The sequence below is a fragment of the Myripristis murdjan genome, chromosome 14, assembly GCF_902150065.1.
Source record: "Myripristis murdjan chromosome 14, fMyrMur1.1, whole genome shotgun sequence".
Classification (NCBI taxonomy): Eukaryota; Metazoa; Chordata; class Actinopteri; order Holocentriformes; family Holocentridae; genus Myripristis; species Myripristis murdjan.
In genome coordinates, this window is record NC_043993.1 from 11,576,207 (window position 1) to 11,601,663 (window position 25,457).

The 25,457-nt window shown below is 41.6% G+C and overlaps 2 protein-coding genes across 2 annotated transcripts; both read left to right on the forward strand.

The window, feature by feature from the left end:
- Positions 1-424: 424 nt before the first annotated feature.
- Positions 425-16,997, forward strand: ubtd2 (ubiquitin domain containing 2). Its single transcript, XM_030069661.1, has 3 exons — positions 425-585; positions 3,779-4,015; positions 14,160-16,997. The coding sequence occupies exons 1-3, from the start codon at positions 516-518 to the stop codon at positions 14,669-14,671; spliced, it is 819 nt and encodes a 272-aa protein (XP_029925521.1). The 5' UTR covers positions 425-515; the 3' UTR covers positions 14,672-16,997.
- A 2,065-nt stretch (positions 16,998-19,062) lies between these two features.
- il12bb (interleukin 12B, b) lies at positions 19,063-24,374 on the forward strand. Its single transcript, XM_030069355.1, has 9 exons — positions 19,063-19,170; positions 19,965-20,061; positions 20,192-20,293; positions 20,440-20,622; positions 21,747-21,852; positions 22,592-22,761; positions 23,592-23,761; positions 23,924-24,036; positions 24,236-24,374. The coding sequence occupies exons 2-9, from the start codon at positions 19,965-19,967 to the stop codon at positions 24,261-24,263; spliced, it is 969 nt and encodes a 322-aa protein (XP_029925215.1). The 5' UTR covers positions 19,063-19,170; the 3' UTR covers positions 24,264-24,374.
- The last annotated feature ends 1,083 nt before the right edge of the window (positions 24,375-25,457 follow it).

Below are 25,457 nucleotides of genomic sequence, written 5' to 3' on the forward strand. Positions count from 1 at the left end.
ATCATGAAGAAACTTATGTTTAAAATAAAAATTAGACACTGGGGGCATGTTTTGTTTTCCATTAAAAGTGAGCAACTGAGAGGTGCCAAGTCCTCTTAACTGTGCGACACTAAGAGCAGGAGAAGCCCCTTCACCTCTCCTTTGTCCCGACTCTCTGATCATCATCATCGTCATCATCTATCCATACATCCCTTTTTCCCCAACCTCCTTTCCCCCTCTCTCCTGCTCTCCCTCTCTCGGTCACCTTGTGGTGATGTGCGCCTCCTCCTCTCTCCGCCTCTCCCCCGCAGATGATGCCTGCGCCCCGCCAATGCAGGAAGAAGGGAAGAGGGAGGGAAGGAAGGAAGGAAACTAGGAAGGAAGGAGGGGAAGAGGAGGAGGCGAGGAGGAGGAGGAGGAGGAAGAGGGGAGGTGGGGTGGGGGGCAGAAAAACAAGAGAGAGGGGCTGGTTGCTGTAGCTCTAGCTGTGGGCCGGGGGGTAGCTACCTAGCCAGGGCTGCTCTGCTGAAACATCCATGGGTGGCTGTGTCGGGAGCCACCACGACTCTTCAGGCAGCTTAAACGAGAACTCAGACGGCACCGGAGGTACGCAGGTTATTAGCGTCTGTCCGCGTCTGCGAGCGCGGCGGTTGGCTCTCCTTTCTCTGGGGTTTTGCATGCTGCCCTGGTCTCATCCTGGAGGTCTCCTCCTCCCCTTTTATTCAAGCCAGACAGAGACCGACAGACATGCTGTAGCAGCCCCCGGTCTCTCCCTCCACGGGCCTTTTAAGCGGAGAAGGACGCCTTGTCAGCCCGCTACTTTATAAACTGGGAATTATTGATTGCGCGTCGCTGTCTCCTTTGTTCTTCTTTTCACTGTGTGTGGGCGCTTGGTGTTTTTGAGTGAGCTAGCCGGCTAAAACTTAGCCTAGTTAGCCTGCTAGCTTTTCTGCAAAAGAGAGTCAGAGAGAGTGAGATAGAGAGAGAGAGAGAGAAAGAGAGAGAGAGAGAGAGAGAAAATGGGTCACTGACGGCAACGGTATGCAAGGCAACGCACCGGAATGATATAGTCTAATCTGAATTAACGACTGCTTCTCCAGCTACACTTGAATTACTGTTACCTTAAATGCATGCTGCGCTGTACAAGCCATTGTTTTTATTGATTGTTTGCATAAGTGAAGTCATGGAGCAGGTCCAGTGTTGGAGACTGTGGAGGTGGGGGGTAAAACTTGAGGCTTCCGCGGACCACAGAGCAGAAACGTCACATTAGCGTGGCTTTAACAACATGAGAATAACACAGCACAGAGTGGAACAGAGTACGAGAACAGGTTCATTGTCTTTAGAGATCAAAGTCTCAGCCAAAAAAAAAAAAAAGAAAGAAAGAAAGAAAAAAAAAAACAGTATTGCAAACAATGCCTAAGGTTATAGGGCATGACAGTGCAAGCAGTGACACCAAAATGTGACTGTGTAGGTTAAAACGTAGCCTGTTAAAGAGTTTATTTCTGATAATACAGTGATATTTTCACACTTTCGTAAGTGCCATCCTTTCAGTGGCAGCTGTTTGGAGTTTGAACTGTGATGGGGTGTGGGCTTCTTCACACCATAGTGTTGATTTGTTTACACTCTTGAGTTGAATAAACTGGCATTGTTGCTGTGATGGGATGTATAGGGCGCTGTGGTGCTTCTTGACACTGTAGTTTCTTGGTTAGCTGGACTGAGAATGCGTTCTGATGCTGGACAGCAAGTTATTTTAACAAGCTGGGGAGATAAAGCATGGTTGGGGACCGGTTTACCCACTGGTCTAACCCAAAGCATGCAAGCATGAAAAGATAGTTGATTTCCTGTCAGCCTTCCTGCCTGCCTCCCTATCTGCCTGACAACTTTATCTCAGAATACCTACGTGTGTTGATGTCACATAAATAGGCTTCAGAGATCCCAGCGGCGGTAAAGAAGATGTCTTATGCTCTAACAGAGGTAGACACAATAGTGTTCACACCTGCCTTGCTGAGGACACAGGCAATCAGACCAGGGTGCTACTCTCATTCATCTCAGTTTTTGCCAAGGCAGATGTCTTGGCAGCTGTTTGGTTGCCTAGTTAAAGCATAATGATTTTTTTGTGTAAAATCAGCTGTTATACATATTGACCCACATACATCCCCTGTGGAATTCCTGGGTTTACTGAAAGACAGCCAGGCAGACTGCCATTTACAGGTAAATGGGCATGAGGGAAAGTAGGCTAATGCAGAGTTGCGCATACGCAGCGAGACAATCAAACACACAGGAAGACAAGCTGATGATACAAGCAGATAGACAGGAAGGGAGGCAGGTAGAGCAGGCAGGCAAGGTTATGCCTTGTTGCTATCCATTTTAGAAGAAAAAAAGAAATCATATATCCATTGTCAGTAAATTCTGTTGTTACTTTGCACATCCTCATAATGCTGTGAACCACACCTTTCCTCATATTCAGCATTCATATATTCCATTGAATTTAGGAAATGCCAGTGACATAGTTTTATATAACCACATTTTGCTGTACTTCTGTATTTTGTTTTCTGTTTCAATTCTAGGCCTATAGCTTATTTATTGTATGCTGCAAGATACCAGATTTATCTCTTATTATCTAGGAGTAGGCTATGTCTTACATGTTTTCGAATCCTGTAGTAAAACTCACAAGGTAGATACAAGTAGATTATGGAAAAATACACAAAAAAATCTAGGTAAATAGGTGGGTGTGTAAGGTCAGATAAGTTAATGAGCAGTCAGTTATGTACAAAGCTCTCATTTACCACAAACAATCAGTTGGAGGTTGTGTCATTGGACCACCGTCATGTGATCATCACAGTACATGCTTAGGGACTCAGCAGGTGTAACTCAACACCTCGCTCAGCTGTCCTTTCTCTGTCGCTCGCTTGCTCACACACACACACACACACACACGCACACACGCACACTGGCCTGTACCTGTCGTCCCCTTCAGTGCTGATCCAGATGGTGTTGTTCATTAGCCATTCTGCTGCAGATGGAACCCTGTTTGATTGTGTGGCCACTTTCTGCCTGTGTTTGGTAATGGAGCACTGCTTAGTTCAGTGGTTCTGCTCATTCTGTGTGTGTGTGTGTGTTTGGATGTGCATACATACATTGTGTTATGTTAAAGGCTCATGTTTTAGTTGTCGTCTGACCTTAGTTGTATTATATACACTGGGAGGATGATGATTTCTGCCTTGTTGCAGTTAAAACACAACTGTCCCTTCTGGTTCTTTTTCTCTCCGTTATTCCTCTGCTCTTTCTCTCATTTTTTTGTCCATCCATCCGCTTCCACTCCCCCCACTCCCTGTGTTTCTCTGGCTCTCTTTTTTCCATCCCCTCCCTCTTCTCCTTCCTCTTCCCTGCACTCTTTCTTTTTCTCTTTTTCTCTCCATTCCCCTCTCTTTCTTCTTCTCTTCCTTCCCCCACCCCCTCTGCTCTGGATGTCTTTTTTGCCCTCCCCCCCTCCATCTTTTTCCCTCCATCACTCCCCCATTTTCTTCTTCTTTCCCAACACTCTTGCTCTTTCTCTCTTACACTTTCAAGCCCCCTTTTCATCCTCCTCTCTTTCCTCTGCCCACTGCCCCCCTTCTTCTTGCTCTCATTCTTTTCTTCCCCATCTCTTTCTCCTTCGATCTCCTCTTCTGATTACCCCACCCTCTTTCTCTTTCTCTCTCTCTCTTTCTCAATTATTTGCTCCTTGTCCCTCCTTCACCCCCCCACCCCTCCTTCTTGCTCTCTCTTTCATTTCTCTCCATCCCTCCTTCCTTCTCAGTGGCTCTAGGGCGTAACCAGCCCCTGAAGAGAGAGCGGCCTAAATGGAAAAGTGACTACCCGATGACTGAAGGCCAGCTGCGCAGCAAGAGAGATGAGTTCTGGGACACAGCGCCAGCGTTCGAGGGCCGGAAGGAGATCTGGGACGCGCTGCGAGCTGCGGCCAGCGCCTTCGAGAGCAACGACCACCTGCTGGCACAGGCCATCCTCGACGGGGCCAGCATCACACTGCCACACGGTAACACACATCTCTATTCACACAGAGCCACAGAGATAGCACATAGTCATAGTGTTTGTGTCACCGCGTGTTGCCAGATGTGTGGGGTTGGCCATGTAGGAGAGTGCAGCTTGATTATCAGAGCCAAAAATTCCCAGCTGATACTTGTGTCCTTGTGAATTCCAATCTTCCCAAATTGTCTGGAACCTTATCAAGAACCTTATCACAGAGGATATTTTTGCAGTATCTGCACTAAAATTTGGAGATGAAAGCTATTTATTCATGTCATCTAGTTTGGATGTGGTCCATCGAGCTTGCGTCTGGAATTATGAGGCTTTCTGGTTCATCTCATCAGCCATGTCACCATCTGATGCTGGATATTTTGTGGTTGGCAAGTTATCTTCTGGGATCCTTATCTCTCCTTGATTTTTTTTTTAAATTATGTATTTATTTTTATTATTATTTTTGGATTCATACACTGGCTGATTCAAACAATATTGATTGATAGTATAGGAATGGACAATAGTGAATACTCAGAGAGAGTTTGTTAGTGCCAGAAAGATAAAGAAAACAAAGGAAAGTACTTGAATGGTAGTTAAGCATTTTCTACGTCAGTAGAAAATGCAAGTAAGTAGTTGAATTTGGTACACTCATATGGAATTATAATACAGATTAGAACAAATGACAAAAATTATTCACAACTACTTATTTGACCCATGCCTGACAGACAGGGCCTCTGGACAGCAGTCCTAGCTCTTGCCACTGGGGGGCTAACTTTGAAAGACATTACAATCAGCTTTTAGATGTAAATATGTTACATGTGTGGAAGCCAACAGTGTTGGACTAGAGAGATTAAAGAGTACAGTAAAGCTTCTCCAGGAAGTTTATAGCTTCTGCAGTTGCAATTATGGTCAGATGTTGACGTCTCTGAGACAGGAAGTAAACAAGGCCATTTCTGTTCGGGTAATTGAGTGTGGTTAGTGATTATGGACCCGATTTTGAGCAGTTACAAGTATCTCATTTGCTTGCAGTGGAGAGGACCTGAACAAGCTGAGCCTGTGAGAGTAATTCACTGACTGCACTGAATCAATAAAATTGACAGGGATCAGATTTAGGAATCGTAGCAACTGCACGTGGGTAATTATTAGCCACTTTAGTACCCGCTCAGTTACTGAGTGCATGTGCATCACACTCTTCACTTCTGATTTATGTTATATCAGTGGCTGTGTTTGCATGCGTGTATGATTCTGTTATTAACTCAGTTACTCAGATAACTTGGCTTTGGGTTGAAGCATATGAATTTAATAACTTGGTTAAATAACCCGACTGAGCTCATATTGTGATAATGAGAAACCTGATTTACTCTGACATTAAGCAGATAACTGTGCCATGTAAACATCTTATGCTTTTCACTCTTCACTTTCAGTTTTCACCATCTGCACTACCACAGACTTGTACGGCATCATGGGTACATTTGGATATCAGCAAAGTCATGATAGCTTAATTCTTACTATTGATATCACCATTTCTTTGCCTTTTATTGCAGGCATTATTGCTCATTGGAAGAGGTGGGCGGTTAGCTGGCAGCCGAACCTTTTCATACTATTTGTCAGGTTGACCATTCTGCAGTGTCTGTGGGTGGGACACCACATGTCGACAGCAGCACTCGGGTAATTGGTTTATAGATGGCAAGTGGGATATTCACTCTGAGGTTATCAGATGTGCATGTAAACATTCTAACCTGAATAAGATCTTAACCAGGGTCTGGCCAACAGCCTTGTTACTGCATGAGGGTAAACGTTGCCAGTATCTTGTCCTGCTCCATTCCTCCTAGTTTGGCCAGGTCAGATTAGATCAGATCCCGCTGAGCTGCAGCTGTAGATTCCTTGAGCCTGATGTCACCATTTCACTCATGCAGTACTCCAGTTGAAATTACAGTCAGACCACTGTAATATTTTTGGTTTGTTTTTGCCACGTAGGAAAAAAGAAACCACAAACAGCGCAGGTAGGGATAGAGTCCTTAATTAACCTCTTTCTTTCTCACCACTTCTGTTTCTGCTAATCATTCTGGGTTGCACTGATGGTGCAAATGCTGGCTTTACTCCAGTGGGGTAAGCTGTGTATTAGGTCATAGAGAAGTGTTGTAAGTACACAGTGATTCTGTGTTGCATCAATCACTTTTTATATAGGTTAAGACACTGGAGAAAGGTTTAAAAGGACTTAATTCTGTGTTACAGATTTATGATGTGTGTGTTGGTCTTCTGTCAGGTGTGTACAGTCCATTTAAAGGTAGACATAATAGGAGGAAATAGAAGGTGGACCTAATAGACAGATCTGGTCCAGAAAGTTATGCTATACCCAGGGGCGGACTGGGACAAAAAATCGGCCCGGGCATTTTGGACCAGACCGGCCCACCACATTCGATAACGCACACCTTTCCGGTCTTTTTGCTCTCTTAAATGTGTATACCAACTGTGCAACTCTTTAAAGCCATAATGCCATGCAATTAGTTAGCTGTCATCAGCAGTGTTGGGCACGTTACTTTGAAAAAGTAATTAATTATAGTTACTAGTTACTTCTACTAAAAAGTAATTAATTACCAGGAAAAGTAACTATTACATTACTTTTTAAAAAATTGTTCAAATATGTCAAATTACTTGGCTGCCCCAATCATACTGGACTATAGTACTATAGTGGAACAATAAAATACAATAGATGAATAGGAATTGAACTTTTTTATTCTATTGAACAGGCCACAACTGGCCAACACCTTTTGGGCATCTATTTCAGATCAGTAAGTGCAGGTGCCTATCAACATGAATGGAGAATGAGCCCAAACTGCACATAGGAAGGTCATGGCGACAAACAAAGTATATCACACAAATCCTTTAAATCTGAATCTGATTCGATTGGTATATATATCTCCCCATAAAGTTAGAACAAGGCATTAAAAAAGGCAAAAAAAAAGGCAAAAAAAAAAAAAAAAAACCAACAACAAAAAAACCCAAAACAAAACAAGGCAAAATAATAATAACAATAATAATAATGATAATAATAATAATAATTTAGCACCTGGGTTACAAATTCACAAAAAGAGTACAGAAATTAAAATTACAGAAACCCTAAATGCCACTGTGTGTGTCATCTAGCCAGTGACAGGCAGAATGATAAGAATCACTTCACTGTCATGGTTAACAACAAAGTGAGGTAGGCTAATAAAGTAAAATCCGCCTTTTGTCCGGGTGGGGAATTGAACCGAAGATCTCCTGCATGGCAGACGGGGGCACTATCCGCTCTACCATCGGGAATTGTGTTCCTCTGGCATTGTTTGGGCTTGTTCTTCATTCATGTTGATAAATTACGAAAAAGCGAAAGTCTGATCGGTTTGAAAATTGACAGCCGCTTTTTTTCTCGCAGTTTCTCTGCGCCACTTTTGCGTTTTCTCTCCATCTCAGTAGATCCTATGAGATAACGTTCGACCCGCGTTGCACTGCACACCGGTGCACCGAGCCACAGGCTCGTGATGTGATTGGGCCAGCCCCGTGTCAGTGAAGAAAAATAACCAATGGGCCGCAGAGCAGCGTGTCTCAGGGGCCGGCCCGGTGCTGAGTAAACAAACTCTTGCAATGACTTTATTTGCCGAAATCATTATGCAGGCGGGACCAAACTAAGCAAAAGGGGTTGTTTAGCAATGTGATTGGGCCAGCCCAGTGTCAATCGGGCCGCTGATCTACTGATCTTACGGTCAGCTATTTCAATAATAATAAAAAAAAAAAAAAAAAAAAAAAAAAAGTGTCGGGGGACTGTCGGCCCACTTAGCACATCGGCCCACCGGGCAAATGCCCGGTGTGCCCGATGGCCAGTCCACCCCTGGCTATACCGCTTGATGTTTAGCTAAATAGGAGCCTGGAACACTGCTTAATTTAATGAATTTTGTGTGGATAAACAAAGATTTTATTAGGCCTGTCTACAATCCTCCAAAATCCGTTTTAAAAGAGTCATCATTATAATGAGATGTGATAAATATTGCAGAGTGTTCTGCTGCCACTGAGGAATTGAAATCGGGTTTTTATGTCAGTGTTTAGGGTTTCTCAGAACCCCCGTTCCATTCATAATCAAGACTTGCTAATTGCATGCTTTTCCCTGCAAAACTTGCTCTTTTGTGCATGTGTGTGTATATACCGATTCCCTCCCTCTCTGTGTGAAATACACTGTTCAACAGAGATGCCTCAGTTGATGGACACATTTTTCATTCATAGTATGTAATTAGATTGGAGACCAAATGATCCTCTAAGCTGAGTTGGTGAAGCACAAAAATTGAGTAGTTCACATCAACATCTGGTCATACTGCTTGGATTCAGTTTTCCTGCTGCTGCAAATGAAACACAAGTTCATGTTTACTGTTTTTTATTGACATAGGACCATATTTATTTAGTCAAGTGTCAATTCAAAGGTTTTTTTGTATGTTTGTTTGTTTTTTTGGAATTGACTGCAGAGAGAAGGTATTTTGCATGTGAACAAAAGTTACTCTGTTCCTCTGATTGTAAAATTTAATGTCATTTGGCACAGGGGTTTATTCTCTCTAGTAGACATTTTGTCAATCTGAACACCCTTGTTTTTCAATGAAATCCTACAAGCAAAGGCAATAGCACCACCTGGAATCCATTAGCATTCTGCAGCGGATAGATAAACACAGAGGCGGCGCTAAGTGGGAGAGAAATGTGCTTGTGAGATCCACACTCACATTCCTATTCAAACCTTGTATTTAGGCATTGTCAGTGAACCATGTCTCAGTGTTTAGCTTGTATTTATATTAGCCTGTCATGATGTTAACCATGATAGCCTCCACATAGCTTGCTATCCATTCACTGTTACTACACTGTTATATTGAAAGAACTGAGTAATTTTGTAATGCAAACTGGTCTAAATAGAGATTGACAGCACTGAGTGGTAGTTAGCTGTGCTAAGCATTGTATTCCCCTAGCTCAGCTGTATCAGAAGTTGCTGAAGACGGATGCACAGATTTAGCCGCATATCTGCATCTACATTTTAATCTCTTAAGTAATGGAGTCGATGAAAGCAAAGAGCTTTAGACTAATGTCAAACACGCTTGCCAATTATCTCACTGTGTTCGTAGCATAGCAGCATATTTGGTTCCATAGGCAGAAACAGTTTCCCCGTAGTGTATTTTTTGAAACAGTTTTGAACAGCAGGATAAAGTTATGGGTTTTGATGTCTTCACAGGAAGTGGTTTCTTGGTCAGTACTATTGTAAGGTGTTGTAAACCCACAACAGTGTTCACATAACTACATTTTTTAATATTAGAAAGAAAGTGCTTGGCTCTTTGTCTCTTTCACACTACCTTCCTCTCTCTCTCTCTCTCTCTCTCTCTCCCTGTCACACACACACACACACACACACACACACATTTACTCTGAAAGAGTGTGCCCAGAGGAGTAGTGTTTCCTTAATGTCCTTACCTTTACCACAGCAGGCGTCATCTACAGAGCAGAGCAGCATCTTGTCGGCTTCCGCTGACTCATCTCAGTCTCACTTACCACAAACTCGCTGTGTGTCTCCAGCCGTTCATGCTTCAGTTTAGGTCATAAAACAGCGTATAAGTGTTGCAACCTTTTGAGGCCCACGTTCGAAAAAGGTTCTCGATAATCATTCAGAGACTGCTGGTGGACATCTGTGGTCGGAGTGTTTTTCACCGTAGGCTCTACTCACTTGAATAGTCAGTGTCAATGTCATAATGACACTTTCCCCAAAGTACCTCACCCCACTGCGGGTGATAGTGTGGCCTGGTGGTGACATGACATAAGTGGAAAGTAACAGGTTTCGGTGGCCCATGTGTGGGTACGACACTGAACCCCGTCCTCCTCCAGGGGCATTAAGTCCTACAGTGCCATGCATAAGTATTCACCCACCTTGAACTTTTCAACATTTTGTCATGTTACAACCACAAATTTAAATGTAGTTTATTGGAGTTTTATGTAATTGACCAACACAAAATAGTGCATCATTTTAAAGTGGGGAGAAAATATTAAATGATTTTCAAAATTATTTACAAATAAAAAATCTGAAAAGTGTTGAGTGCATATGTATACACCCCCCTTTCCTGTGAAACCCCTAAGTAAAATCCAGTGCAGCCAACTGCCTTCAGAAGTCACATAATTAGTAAATAGAGTCCACTTGTGTGCAATTTAATGTCAGTATAAATACACCTGTTCTGTGAAGGCCTCAGAGGTTTGTTAGTGAACATTACCAAACAAACAGCGTTATAAAGACCGAGGACCTCACCACACATGTCAGGGATAAAGTGGTAGCGAGGTATGAAGCAGGGTTAGTATATAAAAAATATCTCAGGCTTTGAACATCTCATGGAGCACAATTAAATCCATCATCTGAAAATGGAAAGAGTGCGGCACAACTGCAAACCTACCAGGACAAGGCTGTCCACCTAAACTGAAAGGCCGGTCAAGGAGAGCATTAATCAGAGAAGCAACCAAGAGGCCCATGGTAACTCTGGAGGAGCTGCAAAGATCCACAGCTCAGGTGGGAGAATCCACAGGACAACTATTAGGCTAGTCGTGCACCCCACAAATCTAGCCTTTATGGAAGAGTGGCAAGAAGAAAGCCATTGTTGAAAGAGAGCCATAAGAAGTCCAGTTTGCGGTTTGCCACAAGCCATGTGGGAGGCACAGCAAACATGTGGAAGAAGGTCCTCTGGTCAGATGAAACCAAAATTGAACTTTTTGGCCTTAATGCAAAGTGCAACATGTGGTGGAAACCTAACACTGCACATCATCCTGAGCACACCGTAACCACCGTGAAACATGGTGTTGGCAGCATCCTGCTGTGGGGATGCTTTTCTTCAGCAGGGACAGGGAAGCGGGTCAGAGTTGATGGGAAGATAGATGGAGCCAAATACAGGGCAATCCTTGAAGAAAACCTGTTGCAGTCTGCAAAAGACTTGAGACTGGGGCGGAGGTTCACCTCCCAGCAGGACAACGACCCTAAACATACAGCCAGAGTGGAATGGTTTAGATCAAAGCATATTTATGTGTTAGAATGGCCCAGTCAAAGCCCAGACCTAAATCCAATACGATTTGGTACTCAGAAGCATCTAGGAGTTTTTAAAATCCCGGTCCTGTAGGGGTTTCCAGGGTCATCTCAGCATACTGAGGAATAGTTTAAAATCACTGTGATTAAATTCCCTAGATTGCGAAAAATGTATGAGACTATTTTAACAGTATGTTTCAGTCTTACTACTTTGCTCATTTCAGCCTGGGGGTCCAGAACATGAAAGACTTTGAAAATCCCTGATCTGTCTTATCCACTTTCTATTTGTTTGTTTTGAATCGAGACATAAAACCGGAAGATTGTTTTGGTAATCATGTTATAATGTTCAGTTATTTATGTCGGATTGCATAAGTGATACCAAGGATGCATTTTTTTCAGCTTCATAGTATCCCTTATGATTTTTTTTTCTCATTATACAAGTCTACAGTGTGAAGTTTGTTGAGACTAGTATTCAACACAGTTTGACTGTTTCTAGATTTGATTTTGCTCTTTTGGGGAGTTTGATCATATTTGGGCAAGTGAACACTGTGGTCAAATCAACCCTCCCCAAATACAACTTCTCACGGGTATCTAAACATAATAGTGACATGAAGTAATTTATGCTGGGGCCCCCCCTCTGTAATCGCTGGAGGTCCCCTGACCCCTCTGTGAGTACCACTGTATCACATTAGGTATCTGGTGAGCAATATGCCATGCTGAATGTCCTCTACCAACTCTGTTACCCTCAGATTCTGTGCTCTGAGTCACACTGAGTCAGCTGGGAGGGGGACAAAAATCTGACATAATGTCCTGACATAATTCTCACAGCTTCTTATCAGGACCATGATATTCCCTTCCTTCCTATTTTCATTTTCTGCCACACAGTCATTGTCTTCTTTTGACAATAGCTCTCAGTTCTATATTCCATGTTACTCACACAAATTGTGAAAGTGAGATCAAGTTTTGACTAAGTTCAGTGGAAAAACGGCATGAGCCCCTTTGGAGAAAACAATTCAATGCAATGAAAAGGATGATTATTTAAGTCATTGTTTGCTACTGTAATTGTATTTATTCTGCCTTAACAGAAAAGCTTTCTTCCGCCTGGATCTAGCCCAAAATGCAGCCGTTAGGCTTTTGGATAGATCAAGTAGAGGACATAATAACCAACCGTTCTAGCCAATGAACATGAGCCTTATTCATTTCTTAGTTGATTTCAAGATTACTTTTAAAGCAGTGAAAGGCTTGGCCCCCACCTGTATTTTTGAACTTATACAAGAAAGCAGTCATAACTTAGTGCACAAAGTTCCTTTAAAGGACCATTCCAGTGATTTTTAATGCCTGGTGTAATAAGTATAAATTGTATAAACCCCTTTCTTCTACTCTTTTCCCAAAGTGGGCAGTCATATTTTAGAACTCAACTCTGTGAGTTTATGAATGGCAACAACCTTGTTAGCCACAGAAGCAGATCATTATAAGGTGGATATTTCAACCAAATTTAGAAATTGATGGATTTTGATTATATGTTGTGGAATCTTTAGTACCCTCATTTGATTTGGAAAATGGTTTATTTCGATGTAAAATGCCGATAAATTGTAGTAAATGGTCCAAAAATTCAAAATCATTTGTATGGTCCTTTAAATGTGCCAATGTCTAGGCTGAAGGCATGAAGTGATACAACTACCTCAGCAATACAGCAATATACAATACTATATTCAGCAAGCTCCCCTGTGCTCACTTTGAAAGGAATAGTTCACCTCCTGAACATTTTGTCATTATCAATAGCTATTATTATATAGTTGACTGTTTAGAAAACCTAAAAAATCCAATATGATATAGTATGTTTTTGGGTTGTCCACTTGTCTGTTCCATTATTGTGAACGTGTTGTCCCAGGAATGCCTTGAGGGAATTTCTTCACATTTGGCATAAATGTATACATCACAAAACACAATTTTCATTTAAATACAAATAATGACAAAGTTTCACACAAACGTCTAATAGGGTAAAATGGTGAAGTGGTGACAGTTCCTATTAAAAAGGTCAAAGGTCAACTTCATTGTAAAATCACAATGTTCTGCAAAAAAAATAAATAAATAAAAAACTTTGCACTTTGCAAATATTCAACACTTTAATTTAGGAAAAAGGGGGGCACTTTGACCATACTTCACATTTGTTCGGATACTGACAAAATACACATAATACTTTATATTATTATTTTTTTTAAGTCTTCACTACAAATATAATATGGTTCTGGACAGACATGGATGTAACCTGCAGCTTAGCAGTTTTGTGGAGCTATACATACATACGTGCGATACGCTGCGATAATCTAACTTTCAAACGTGGAAGACTGAGCTTTTGAGGAGCACATTTAGGCATTAAGACATTTCACGAGATCACTCTAGTGCAACCAGAACTCTCTCAGCGAGGAAAAGTAAGGAGATAATGAGGTAAATACTGGACTTTTGAACCCAAACCCTAAAACTTCTGGCTGAATTATGCTGATTATGGTAATTTATGGTCATTTCTTGCCGTTTTAGTAAAAATAAATAACCATGCACTGTCCGCCCCGGTACTTTTGGAGAAAGTTGATCCGAGCTGTGCCAGCTGTATGATTTGCTGACCTACAAATTTCACTGGTGTTTAAAGCCACAAAATGGTGATTAGATAATGACAAAATTTTCATTAGTGGGTGAACTATTTTTTCGTATTTTTATAACCTTGTTTTTTACTGTTAATTTTTATTTTTGTCATTTGTATTTTATGTTTGTATTGATTTACTTGATTTCACTGATGTCTTGTACTTGCTTTTCTGTCTGTTTTTCTTTTAATCTATATAAAGGCTCTTTACAACTTTTGTTTGAAAGGTGCTATATCAACAAAACTTTATTATTACTATTTATTAATTATGATTTGTCTGTGAGCTTGTCCTCTGTATGGAAGATTTATGTTTTTGGTTTAAAAAAAAAATCATGTTCTTTATTTGAAGCTTATTTGGAACCCTTTACCCCCGATACAGTGTGAAAGAGTTTTACAGGCCCACAGTATATACAAAAAAACTTTATTATTCCTGAGAGTTGACACTATCTCTCACTCTTCCAGGAGCGCTGACTGAGTGTTACGATGAACTGGGGAACCGTTACCAGCTGCCAGTCTACTGCCTGTCTCCTCCCGTCAACATGATTGAAGAGCGCTCCGACGAACCCGACGGCTCTGATCCAGACTCCGGGGCTGCAGACCCGTCCACAGGCAGCGCCAGTGACAGTGGCTCAGGAGGGGAGTGCCAGCTTCGGCTAAGGCTCTCCACTGGTCGTGACCTCCGTCTGGCTGTCCGCTCCACGGACACGGTAGGCATGATGAAACGCCGCCTGCAAAGTCAGGAGGGAGTTGCGGCCGCAACCCAACGCTGGTTCTTCTCAGGTCGGCCACTGACAGACCGGCTTCGCTTGGACCAGCTCAACATCTCCAGAGACTACGTAGTGCAGGTCATCCTCAGCCAGCCGCCACCACCGCCACCGGTATCGACGCCGGGACATACACCGGGTGCCGCAGGGTCAGTGGCGGTGGAAAGTGTGGCCACACTGCCACAGGAGCCCACGCCAGTAGAGAACTAACTCACCCAGTGTGGAGACGGGCACGCAGGCAGGCTGGCGACACAAGAGAAGGAGGATGACAATGGAGGGACGAAGGAAAGAGAAGGATGTTTGGCACTATCTTTTCTGCTTTGGTCCACACTACTCTCTTCTCTTCTCTTCTCTTCTCTTCTCTTCTCTTCTCTTCTCTTCTCTTCTCTTCTCTTCTCTTCTCCTCTCTTCTTGTCTCTTCTCCTTTCTTCTTGTCTCTTCTCTTCTCTTCTCTTCTCCTCTCTTCTTGTCTCTTCTCCTTTCTTCTTGTCTCTTCTCTTCTCTTCTCTTCTCTTCTCTTCTCTTCTCTTCTCTTCTCTTCTCTTCTCTTCTCTTAGTTGTTTTTGCAAGCCATGCTGAGAAACAGGTTTGTGAAGTGAGTTAGGGCATGGTGGGAGGGGATCGAGCAAAGGACTCTTGAATTGAGAAAAGACTCTTCCTCCTGGTTTTACACACTGACATTTTGACCTTTTTAAGTCTTTTAAAACTGTTCCTATGGAAACCAAACAACAAAAAGGAACTTTGTCGAAGGGTGATACATTTAAAGGGTTTTATTAGCGACACTTGTGTTCGAATGTTTCTGTGTTTCAGTCTCCATTCATCGGCTGGTCTACGGCGAGGCTGGGTTGGAGGGATTCTGTTCATAAAGCTAGAGGGTTATACATACAGTACAGTATATTTCCAGCTCAGAGGCCCTGCTCACACTTGGTACTAAACATCTTTCTCGGGTGATCTGATAAGCCAAGACAAGACAGATCGCCATTCACACATGGCATTATCATGCCTCTCAAATGCATCACCGCCGATGACTTGAACGGTTCACTTGACTCTCTGCCTGAGACCTTTCAGAAATACTTCATTTCTTTATTTTTCTTACTTTTTTCTTTTCCTTACTTTTCCTAACTTTCCTATACCTCTATACTCCATGCTGTAACTGTTTTCCTAATATTTCCCACCCATCCTATTCCTCACCCTTGGCTCATTCATAAAGCAATTGTCATTTGTAATTGTCATTCATTGTAATTGACTGTTTTATCTGATGAAAACACCGCCATCTCATCACAAAAAAAAACAAAAAAAAAATTCATTCAAATTTGAATTTCTTGCCAACAGTGTGCTATCAAATCCACACAACCGTACACCCTACAGATGCTATGTGGCCCAATGCATCATGACCACATCTGAAGGTGGTTTGAGTGATGGGATCACGATTGTGTCAACAAGATGCACTGAACCCCATTCACACAGCCACAGAGGGCTGTCCACTTTTTAATGATTCACGTGAGACAGATGTTAAAACCAAGTGTGAACAGGTTCAAAGAGAGGGGGAATTAAAATAGTTAAAGGAGTACTCCACTCATAATGCATAATTTTTGTATCAAGTACTCACTGTGTGTGCTGTCTTCAGTATTTGGCCCTGAAAGTGCAACTGGAAAGCCTTCATGGTAAAATCATAAAAAACAGTGTCCTTAATTTTACAATTTTACAACAGCAAAATGCTATCAAAAGCGCCATTTTAAAAAGCCCACATTTTTGCTTGAATCTGTGTTTTTGATATACAGGTTTACCATGAAGGCTGAAGGGTAAAGCTTTCTTGAATTCTGCACACGGTGAGTTGTTGATACAAAATCTACGCATTATGGATGAAGTATCCCTTTAAATAATCACAAAAAGCAATTGTTCTCAAATATATGGGAAGCAATTCATTTATTACGTTTTCATTTTCTACTTTGAATAAAGCTATATAGGATTACTACTACAGGGGTAAAATTGATACACACTATAATACTTGTCGTCATCATTCCCCAAAACCTGAATACTTACAGTACATCACTTGGGTGGTGACTCATCAACCTAACAGCCATGAAGACAGATTAGTATTGCTAGTTAAAGGACAAATTCACTATTTTGGAACCCGGGACCTATTTACAGATTATCTAGCATCATCCTCAGATGTAGAGACCATCATTCCAAAATAGCGAACTTGGTCCTTCAGTGAACGGATGTGTCTTTCCTCTCGTCAAGGGGCCGCAGTCAAGGGGCCGTGACTGGTTTATTACGCTGCCACTGGGTTACATATTCACTTTCACTCTATTTAACAGAACAATCAGAACAGTTGTGTACTTAACATTAGGTAATCAGTGTGTGTGTGTGTTTGTGTGTGCGTACGTGCGTGAATGTATGAATGTGATTATATGATTCAACACACATCCACAACTACTCATGGGACAAAAGAATGGACTTCAGAAACACAGTTGCATATTTTAATGAAAATAGAATGTTTTTAATTAAATTGACCATCATTTCTACTGCTGGATTTCTGTGTGGTATTTTTTTTTTCTTTGAGAGACTGTACTCAGATCATACAAGTAGACTGATCATTGATCAGAAACACATCACACAAGGAGAAAGAGAAATGCTGACTTCTTGAGAACACAACAGTTTCCCCTTTCATTCCTGTTAACTTATTCAGTCCCTACCAGACAGGGAAAGGAAAATCCCTTGAATAAAACTCCGAGAGGCATTCCAGCTGGAGGAAGAGCCACCAAAGTCGCTGTCTGCACACAAGCTGCTATCACATTAGACAGCGCAGTTAGAGCACAGTGAAAATGTGCGATCTGCAGCCTCAACCTTACGCAGCCTGCTAAGAATGAGGAAAAGCTAGAGGGCAGAAATGACTAATGACCTACCTACCTGTCTGCCTGCCAGCATCAATCATGCTCTACTTACATTTCTAGAAAGGGAAGTTCTTGAGCTTTGAGAGGAAAAGCAGTGCATGAACTACCCAGTTTAATGCCATTAAATGTGTTAAAGGTCACGCTCTACATGAGTGTCAGGAAGTGGGGAAGTGGATGGGAGACAGTAAGGTCAGTGTCTCATTAAAACTGCTGCCTTTATAATTGCCCTGCGATCTGAGAGAGTTTATTGGCCCTAGTGGAAATCCCAGTATTCATCATTCCTGTCCAGAAGAATAGCTTGTAATCTTGAATTTACATTTTCAATCTACTGGGACAGCACGCATTTCATGACAACAGTTTTTCATGACGACAGATTCAAAAAAATGTCCGGCAATTTTGGTTAAAGGTTTCTAGTTTTGCACCTGCGGGAGTTACCTGCTAAAAATGACTCTTTAAATAGTGTATGAGGGAAGTTAGGAAGCTGAACGAAGGTGAGTTTGTGAGAAACCACAAACCAATAGTCTACTTTCCTTTGTACGTATATAGCTATTGTGAATGAAAAAAAAACTCTACAGCTGAGTTTGGAAGAGCACTTCCTTAATAAAAATAGAATATGCTCAAATCTAGAGGCCAATATCGCAGGTGCAATGAAGCCGTTAAGTTACTCTGATTAAAGGTCAGTAGTTATGGTGGAAACTCCTCCACAAATCATAATGCCCTGTAGAGTCACCTTCAGAGCTGTTGTTTTATACAGGTGGGGTTTTTCCAAGGTCAAAAACCATTGAAATACTGACAAAAAATGTATCATAAAAATGTAAGAAACAGAAGCCAGAAAGAGAGACTGATAAAAAGTTAAACATTTTGGTTCACAGTGAATACTCAAGAATTTTCCCTGTGTACAAATATATATATGAAAACATCTTTTTAACAAAATATCACTAATGTGGTCGATTTACAAGTATAGTTCTTGGGATCAGACTAGTGATTTCATTTTTAACCAATCATATTTGTTTTGCTTGAGTACACGTTGCGCACTTCTTTTTCTCTCACCACCAGACAGTGACTCCATTCTCCTGTCTTTCTATTTCCAGCGGAGTTTCAATACGGAAACCGACACTTTCTTGTGATACATTTTCATTTTTCACCGATACACCCACAGTCATGTGCGTACGCTGTAGCCTCCCAGTTCCCTGTCCCAGGAGTTTCTGATTGCTTTTTTTCCTACTTCCTCCCAGACGGTGAGTGTGCACACAGTGGATTGGAGCATTACTTATAGATCATAAATTTTGCCATGATTATCATCTTCCCCATGAGGGAGCTGGATAAAAGATGAGCAGAAGTCCCTCAAAAATCCTCAGAATCATCATCACTGTGATCATCGACGTCATCCACACCAACATCATCTTCATAATGGATTGAGGACCTGGCATGTGTAAAATAAAGTGTAATTCTGATATCATGAGCCTTTTTTTTTCCCCGGGTAATGATATCACTCACCCTGACACAAACACACACACACACACACACACACACACACATACACCACCTCTCAGATCATGAAATACACAACACAAACACCCTCATCACACACACATGCATGCGGGCAGTTCCTCTTTACAGGTTGGGGTTTTTCAACCTTCTGCTTCTGTCCAATATAAATATGAACCTGTCGTGCTGATGAGTTCACAGAGACAACCTGAACACACACTAGCACACACACACACAGATCTCAGCACAAGCATCTCACCTCTATTACACACTCATTGAACCAGCAGTCCTCGTGTCCATTTTGGGTCAACTCCTCGACTCAAGGTAAGATCAATAGCAATGCTTAGACTCATTTTATGTCTTTTATTGTGTTTTTTTTTTTTTTTTTTTTTTTAAATTGAGCATTGTTTAGATACAGGTCAGTACTTTTTTTTCTAATATTACACCTGTGACTCTTAATAAGTTGAAATTTTGATGACAGAAACTGTCAAGTGTTCCAAGAGCACGTTGTCAGTTTCTGTGAAGACATTTCCTTGTAGAATAGCTACAGTATGAAGACATAATGAAATACTGAAATACTGTCCAAGACATTTCAGGCACTGAAGTCAACAGTATTTTGGAAAGAGCCCCATGGAATTTTGCCATCTCGGAAAATAATTTTTGAACGGACCAGTTCAAATGTTAAATTAATTTGCTTTATTTATTTGAGCTGCCCCATTGAGTGGAAGCTCTTTTTTTTCAAGACCTGAGACAGCTTGATGCACTCTGAATCAAACTATCAGACTTGAGCTGTAGATCGGGACCCTAAACATATCTTGTGCTTATTTCCAGGGTAATGAGTCCAGTATGATATAATACTGACTCTCTTTGTGTCCCACTTTAGCTGCACGTTTATCCTATAGGATGTAAAAATCAGAAGTGTAGTCTACTCAGATTACCTATCTCTGTTTACAGACACAACACTTACCATTAAATTATACTGGAAGGTGAAATTAGAGTGTTATTGCTACATCCACACTATTGGCTTGGATTAATTAATTAACAGCAGAGGTACAGCAATACAACAATGTAATATACTGAACCAACTTGCCATACTAACTTATTGTCCTCTGCACCAGATGCATACCTTGCTCCTCATGGTCCTCTGCGCGGCACTACACTGTGCCAGCTCTGACAGCCACCAAGACGCAGACATAGAGACTCTAATGGATAACGGTAACTCTCCCTTTTTCTCCAGAGCACAGTGTGTTTCCTCACCACCTGACTTCCCATCCCGTGTTGTAAATATTGATTCAAACTAGTATTTGTGAATGCATGTGTCGTATTTTATTTTCCATTTCACTAGTTCTGGTCCTGAGGGTGCCCCACAGCCCAGGTACCAGGTTCCATGTTCCTCTGATCTGTGGAGAAGCCCATCAAAACCAGCCTGTGTTTTGGAAGAAAAATGGTATCCGCTTACTATTGCAACTATTACTACTACTGCAAACAGCATTATTACCACTACTGCCTTCCTGTAACTACAACTACTACTACCACTGTTAACATTTCTAAGCACTGGCATAAATGCTATGTTCCCCTGGGTCTCTGTCGCAGGTAAGATACCCAGGCCACCTCTGGAGGGGAACCAGGTCAGTGTTCTGGTGGAGGAGATGGACGCAGGGAACTACAGCTGCCACCTCAGCCCAGATGGACAGTACCTCAACCACACTCTGGTCCTGGTCCGGCTGAACCCGGATAACATGTCTGTCATACTGGAGGAATCAGATTCTGGGGAAGGTGAGATAAGAAAACCTGGAGGAGAGAGGGGAGAAAGGATGGAGAAAAGGACAGACCGGGGGGAGGGAAATAGAGAGAGAGAGGGAGAGAGAGAGAGAGAGAGAGAGAGAGAGATTTGCTGTCCAACTGGACTCAGGGGAAAAAAGGACACCACACAGATACCATGGAACAGGTGAGATAAGAAGGATGGAGAGGGGGGGAGATAGAGACTAGAGGGAAAGACAGTGAGAGAGGGTTGTGCTCCAAAGGCAGACAGCATGGTCGCGATAAGATGACCGGATAAACTGCAAGGCACAGGGGAAAAAAGGCCTAAGTTGACAGATAAAAGGAGCTGGGGAAGAAACAGGTGGATAGAGAGAGAGAAAATATCAGAGCGTCACGGTAGATAAAAGACACAGGTAACAAAAACAGTAGAATAGAGAAGAATAGCGGAGAAATTGAGAGCGAGACACTGTCACTACAGCACAGAGTGAAAGAGACAGATTAAAGGTAAAACATGAGGCGTTTTTAACCACCAGATTATCATTGTCAGATTCATTGTGATACCCTGATATAATTAAGATAAGCAAAGAGACCCTGGCTGAGATGACTGGTCTCAACACCACTTCACAAGTGGCTTTCTAAAAGAAGGGCTACATTTCTCCTAACATCCGTTGCTTCCTGTCACAAAGCAGATGCTGTTTCTTCAGTGAAAGGATTTCTCTTGCACTTCAGAGAAGACGATAAACATATTGAAATGATTTTTTTGTCACCAGGTTTTCATAACCTCTGAAAGCTTTAGCTCTGACTGTGCTTAAGGAACAGCGGCCCTCCTCCTGGTTAGAGCAATCTCTCGTTTGTGCTGTGAAGCAGTTTCCCAATTTCTGAAATGCCAAATTCAGCCTGAGGACACAAATTGTAAAATGCAGTGTAGAAGCTGGTAGAGGTTGGGAGCCTTTGCAGCAATGGTCTCGTTTCTTTACAATAAGCACACTAATGCCTCATAATTAACATGATTTATGACTATCAAAACAAAGTGTTCCAAAAAACAAAAACGGTCCTTTGGAGCACTCAGCAAAACAGTCATATTTATCACAACAAGATTAAGCACAGACACTAACTGTGCTGTGTGTTTGTCCCTCCAGGACACATCCAGTGTTCAGGACACAACTACAACGGCTCCTTCCACTGCGGGTGGACCAGACAGCCCTCTCGATCACGTGCCGCTGTGCTGCTAGTGAGGGCAGAACGGTAAGACAAAAACTAAACATGTCAATACTTATCCAGCTTGTTTGAATCATTTGTAACAAGCGTACATCCAGTGGAAGAGTGTAACGCAAAAACTGCCATGGTTGAGACTTTGTTCCAAAATGAGACAACCACCATTTAAAGGTCCATTATACAAAGTTACCTAGGGTCAGGTGGGCTCAGCTGGCAAAAAAAAGTGGAAGTATTGTGTTATGGCTCATCACTAGACAAATCACATAGAAATGATATGCTTATTCCTTTTTTGGCATTTCTGCTTTATTTAACAGTCACAGTAGAGAGAGACGAGAAAGGCAGGGGAGAGAGAGGGGGTGACATTCGTTCTTATGTGCACTGTATTGTGTATATGTCAAATGACAAATAAAGATAAGTCTAAGTCTAATGCAGCAAATGGCCTGAGGTCAGATTTGAACCCAAGATGCTGCACTCAGGACTCAGTCTTAACAAGCGGCATGCGCTCTTATCCAGTGAGGTACTGGGGGGTGTTAAATATGTCCTCTGCAATTTTGTAGTGCACCTTTAAGAAAAAAAAAAAAAAAAAAAAAAAAAAAAACACCCCAATATTGAGTGCTTACATGAACGTTGAGGACATTATGCGTTAGTGTTGAAGTTAAAACATTTACTTTGAGAAACATATTTTTTCCAAAGGGATATAAAAGATATATAGCATATTAACGGACAAATACTAGCATATATAGTGCTAACCAGTGTGTCTTTAATCCAGTAATTCTGTGGAGATTCCCTGTGAGCTGGATGCTGACGGCTCAGGAGTGTCCTGCCAGGATGCCAAGTGCATCTTTGAAGAGGAGCGGCACCGCATCTCCGTCACCGTTTACATACACAGTGTCTCTCGACTGGAAGGGTACACAACCGCTTTCTACCTGAGAGACATAGGTAAGCCATTGAGTGGCAATGTACAGTATGTTTATATGCATGTGTGTATTTGTGGAAAAATTGTTTTTCTGTATCTTTTTAAGGTTGTTTTTTGCTAAATAGGGGTGAGATGTGTGGGGTTTGTCACATACAGACTGCAACAAGTCAATACCTGTTAAGTACTTAATGGTTTACTGCAGGGGTTTTCAAACTTTTTCATGCCCCCAAGTTGACTTTCATTAACAGTTTGAAGTGATTTTTCATAAGGGGCCCTTATATGAAAAGATATTGTTTGTGATATGTATTCATTGTGTAGACGCCATATTTGAATATTTAGAGTTGGATTTAAAGTGTTGAGATTTAAAGATAATTACAGTAAAGAAAGTTCTTCCTCTTCTTGATTTTTTTTTTTTTTTTTTTTTTGGTATCATAACAATTGCCAGTGAATTAAATTATAGCAAGATTAAAATTGCTCATATTTCTGGGGGATCCCCTAGACACTATTCAAGAACCCACAGGTGCCCCTGGGCCCCTCTGTGAAAATCTCTGGTTTGGTATATTTGTCTGTGGTTGATGACTGAATTGAGGCGGCATCTCCTGCAGTGTGACCTATATGTGTGTGTGTGAGAGAGAGTGAGAGAGTGAGTGAGAGAGAGATATGTTTCTGGTTTTCCTGTGTTGCTTCCTCAACACTGCAAATGCTGAGCTCTTTACCTCAATAACGAGATAAGTGACAGAGTTTCCTCTCCCTCTTCCTTCCTAATATTGATTTAATTGTGAGCTGAATGAGTAAGGGAGAGTGCTGTAACCTGCTCACTCTTGTGCTCTCCTCCATCCCTCCTCCTCCTCAGTGCGGCCTGAGCACCTCCCTAACCTGAGCTACAGTGAGGGCGGGCTGTTCACATGGGACAACCCAGACTCCTGGCAGAAGCCCTGCTCCTTCTTCAGCCTGGAGTTCGAGGTCTTGGTGGTCTATCATGAGGAGACCTGTGACGCTGCAGGCAAACAGCACTTTACACAGGTAACAACAACAAGGATGCACGCTGCAGATATTCTGTTCAAGATAAATGTCACTATTGTAGAACATACATTGTGTTTATGTGTTCTACTCGGTTGAGTGTCTTCTAATGTAGTCACACTTCTCTCTCTTTGCCTTCTTCTTCCTTCCCCGGTGCATGTGCAGGAGATTGAGGTAAACAACTACACGGTCTCTGTCAAAAACAAGAAGTATGTTTTCTGTGTGCGGGCGAGGGATAAGCACACTCAGGGGCCATGGGGTGACTGGAGCCACTATGTGTGAGTATATTTAGGTTTATCACAACAACTAGCAGTAAAATCATTAATAAGAAATCAGCCCCAATTTGACTAAGTTTAAAAACTATTTAGACCACATGCATTAGTAGAAGAATACATGAGGTCACTCTGGGAAAAACATGTATCCAAAAGAAACATCAGCTGATTCATTCTCTTCCATTCCAACCTGTCCTGTCTCCAGGGTGAAGAAACACAAGACGAACCACTAAAGAGGGAAGAAAGAACATGAATGCAGAAGGGCTATCGCAGTTTTAATGAAATAATCAGTCTCTTAAATCAGTTTACAGTAAAATGTGCTATGAAAATGTACAGTATTTATTTGTGGCACCTGTTAGTTTTATCTCAGTGAAACATGGCTATATTAATGTTAAGTATTTGTTAAGAAACAGATGACTTACTCCTCTCTGACTGTTAAGACCATTATGTGTTGTTTGAAATGTTTTATTTGCATTTCAAATATTGAGGTACACAATTATTACTAAAACAATTTCCCTTCAAAATTTATAATAAAAAAGTTGTTTGATATTGCAATCTTTTTGATTACTCTTGCTGATCTGGGGAGAATACTTCATCGAACTTTTAGTATTTTGAATATTTATAGCCACAGTGGATATTTGTAAATGATGTGTTTCAATATTGCAAACATGCTTATATCCTGTGAATACAGTATATTCAGCATAAATTATTCTTATGAGACAATGAACACGACAGGTTGTTTAGTAAAAAAAAAAAAAAAAAAAGGTTTATTCTCATATTTACAGCCGGGATATCAGGGATGTGATGAGGTTAACACAAAAACGCAGGAAACAAGAAATGAAATGAATGGGAGCGCAATGTCCAAGAGACCTGAAAAGTGGGCAAAATCTGAAAAATCACATCCCTGAGGATGTGTCCAAGATGTTCCAGGTGCAACATGGAGTATTCCTGTCCCATGACACCCCTTATTCACCCACAACTTATAACCAATAACTGGTGGATGACAATGAGTGCATAAACATTATTTTCACATGCTGCGGGAAAAAAAGCAGATTTGGTGAAGTTACACGTGCTGTATCCCCAATGTCCTTATCTGTCTGCTCTTTGTATTCCCCATCTTCATCCCTCATCCTCACTTTGTTAATTAACACTTGAGGTACCCAAACAGTTAAATAAGAGCTCTAAACAACAGAACAGAGTTTAGTAAGTGCTGCTTCAAAAATAGACATAATCATTAAGGTGTGTCTGAGTGTGTGTACCAGCCTGTAAAAACCACACACAAACACAAACCCAATTCTGGGCATCTATGCGTGCACACACACATGCCCATCCACCCTTATAAACCTGACCATCTATCTGATATACATTTGAACATCCTACAACTCAAAGGCCTCGGTCCAGTGACCCTTGCATACAAGTAACAACAG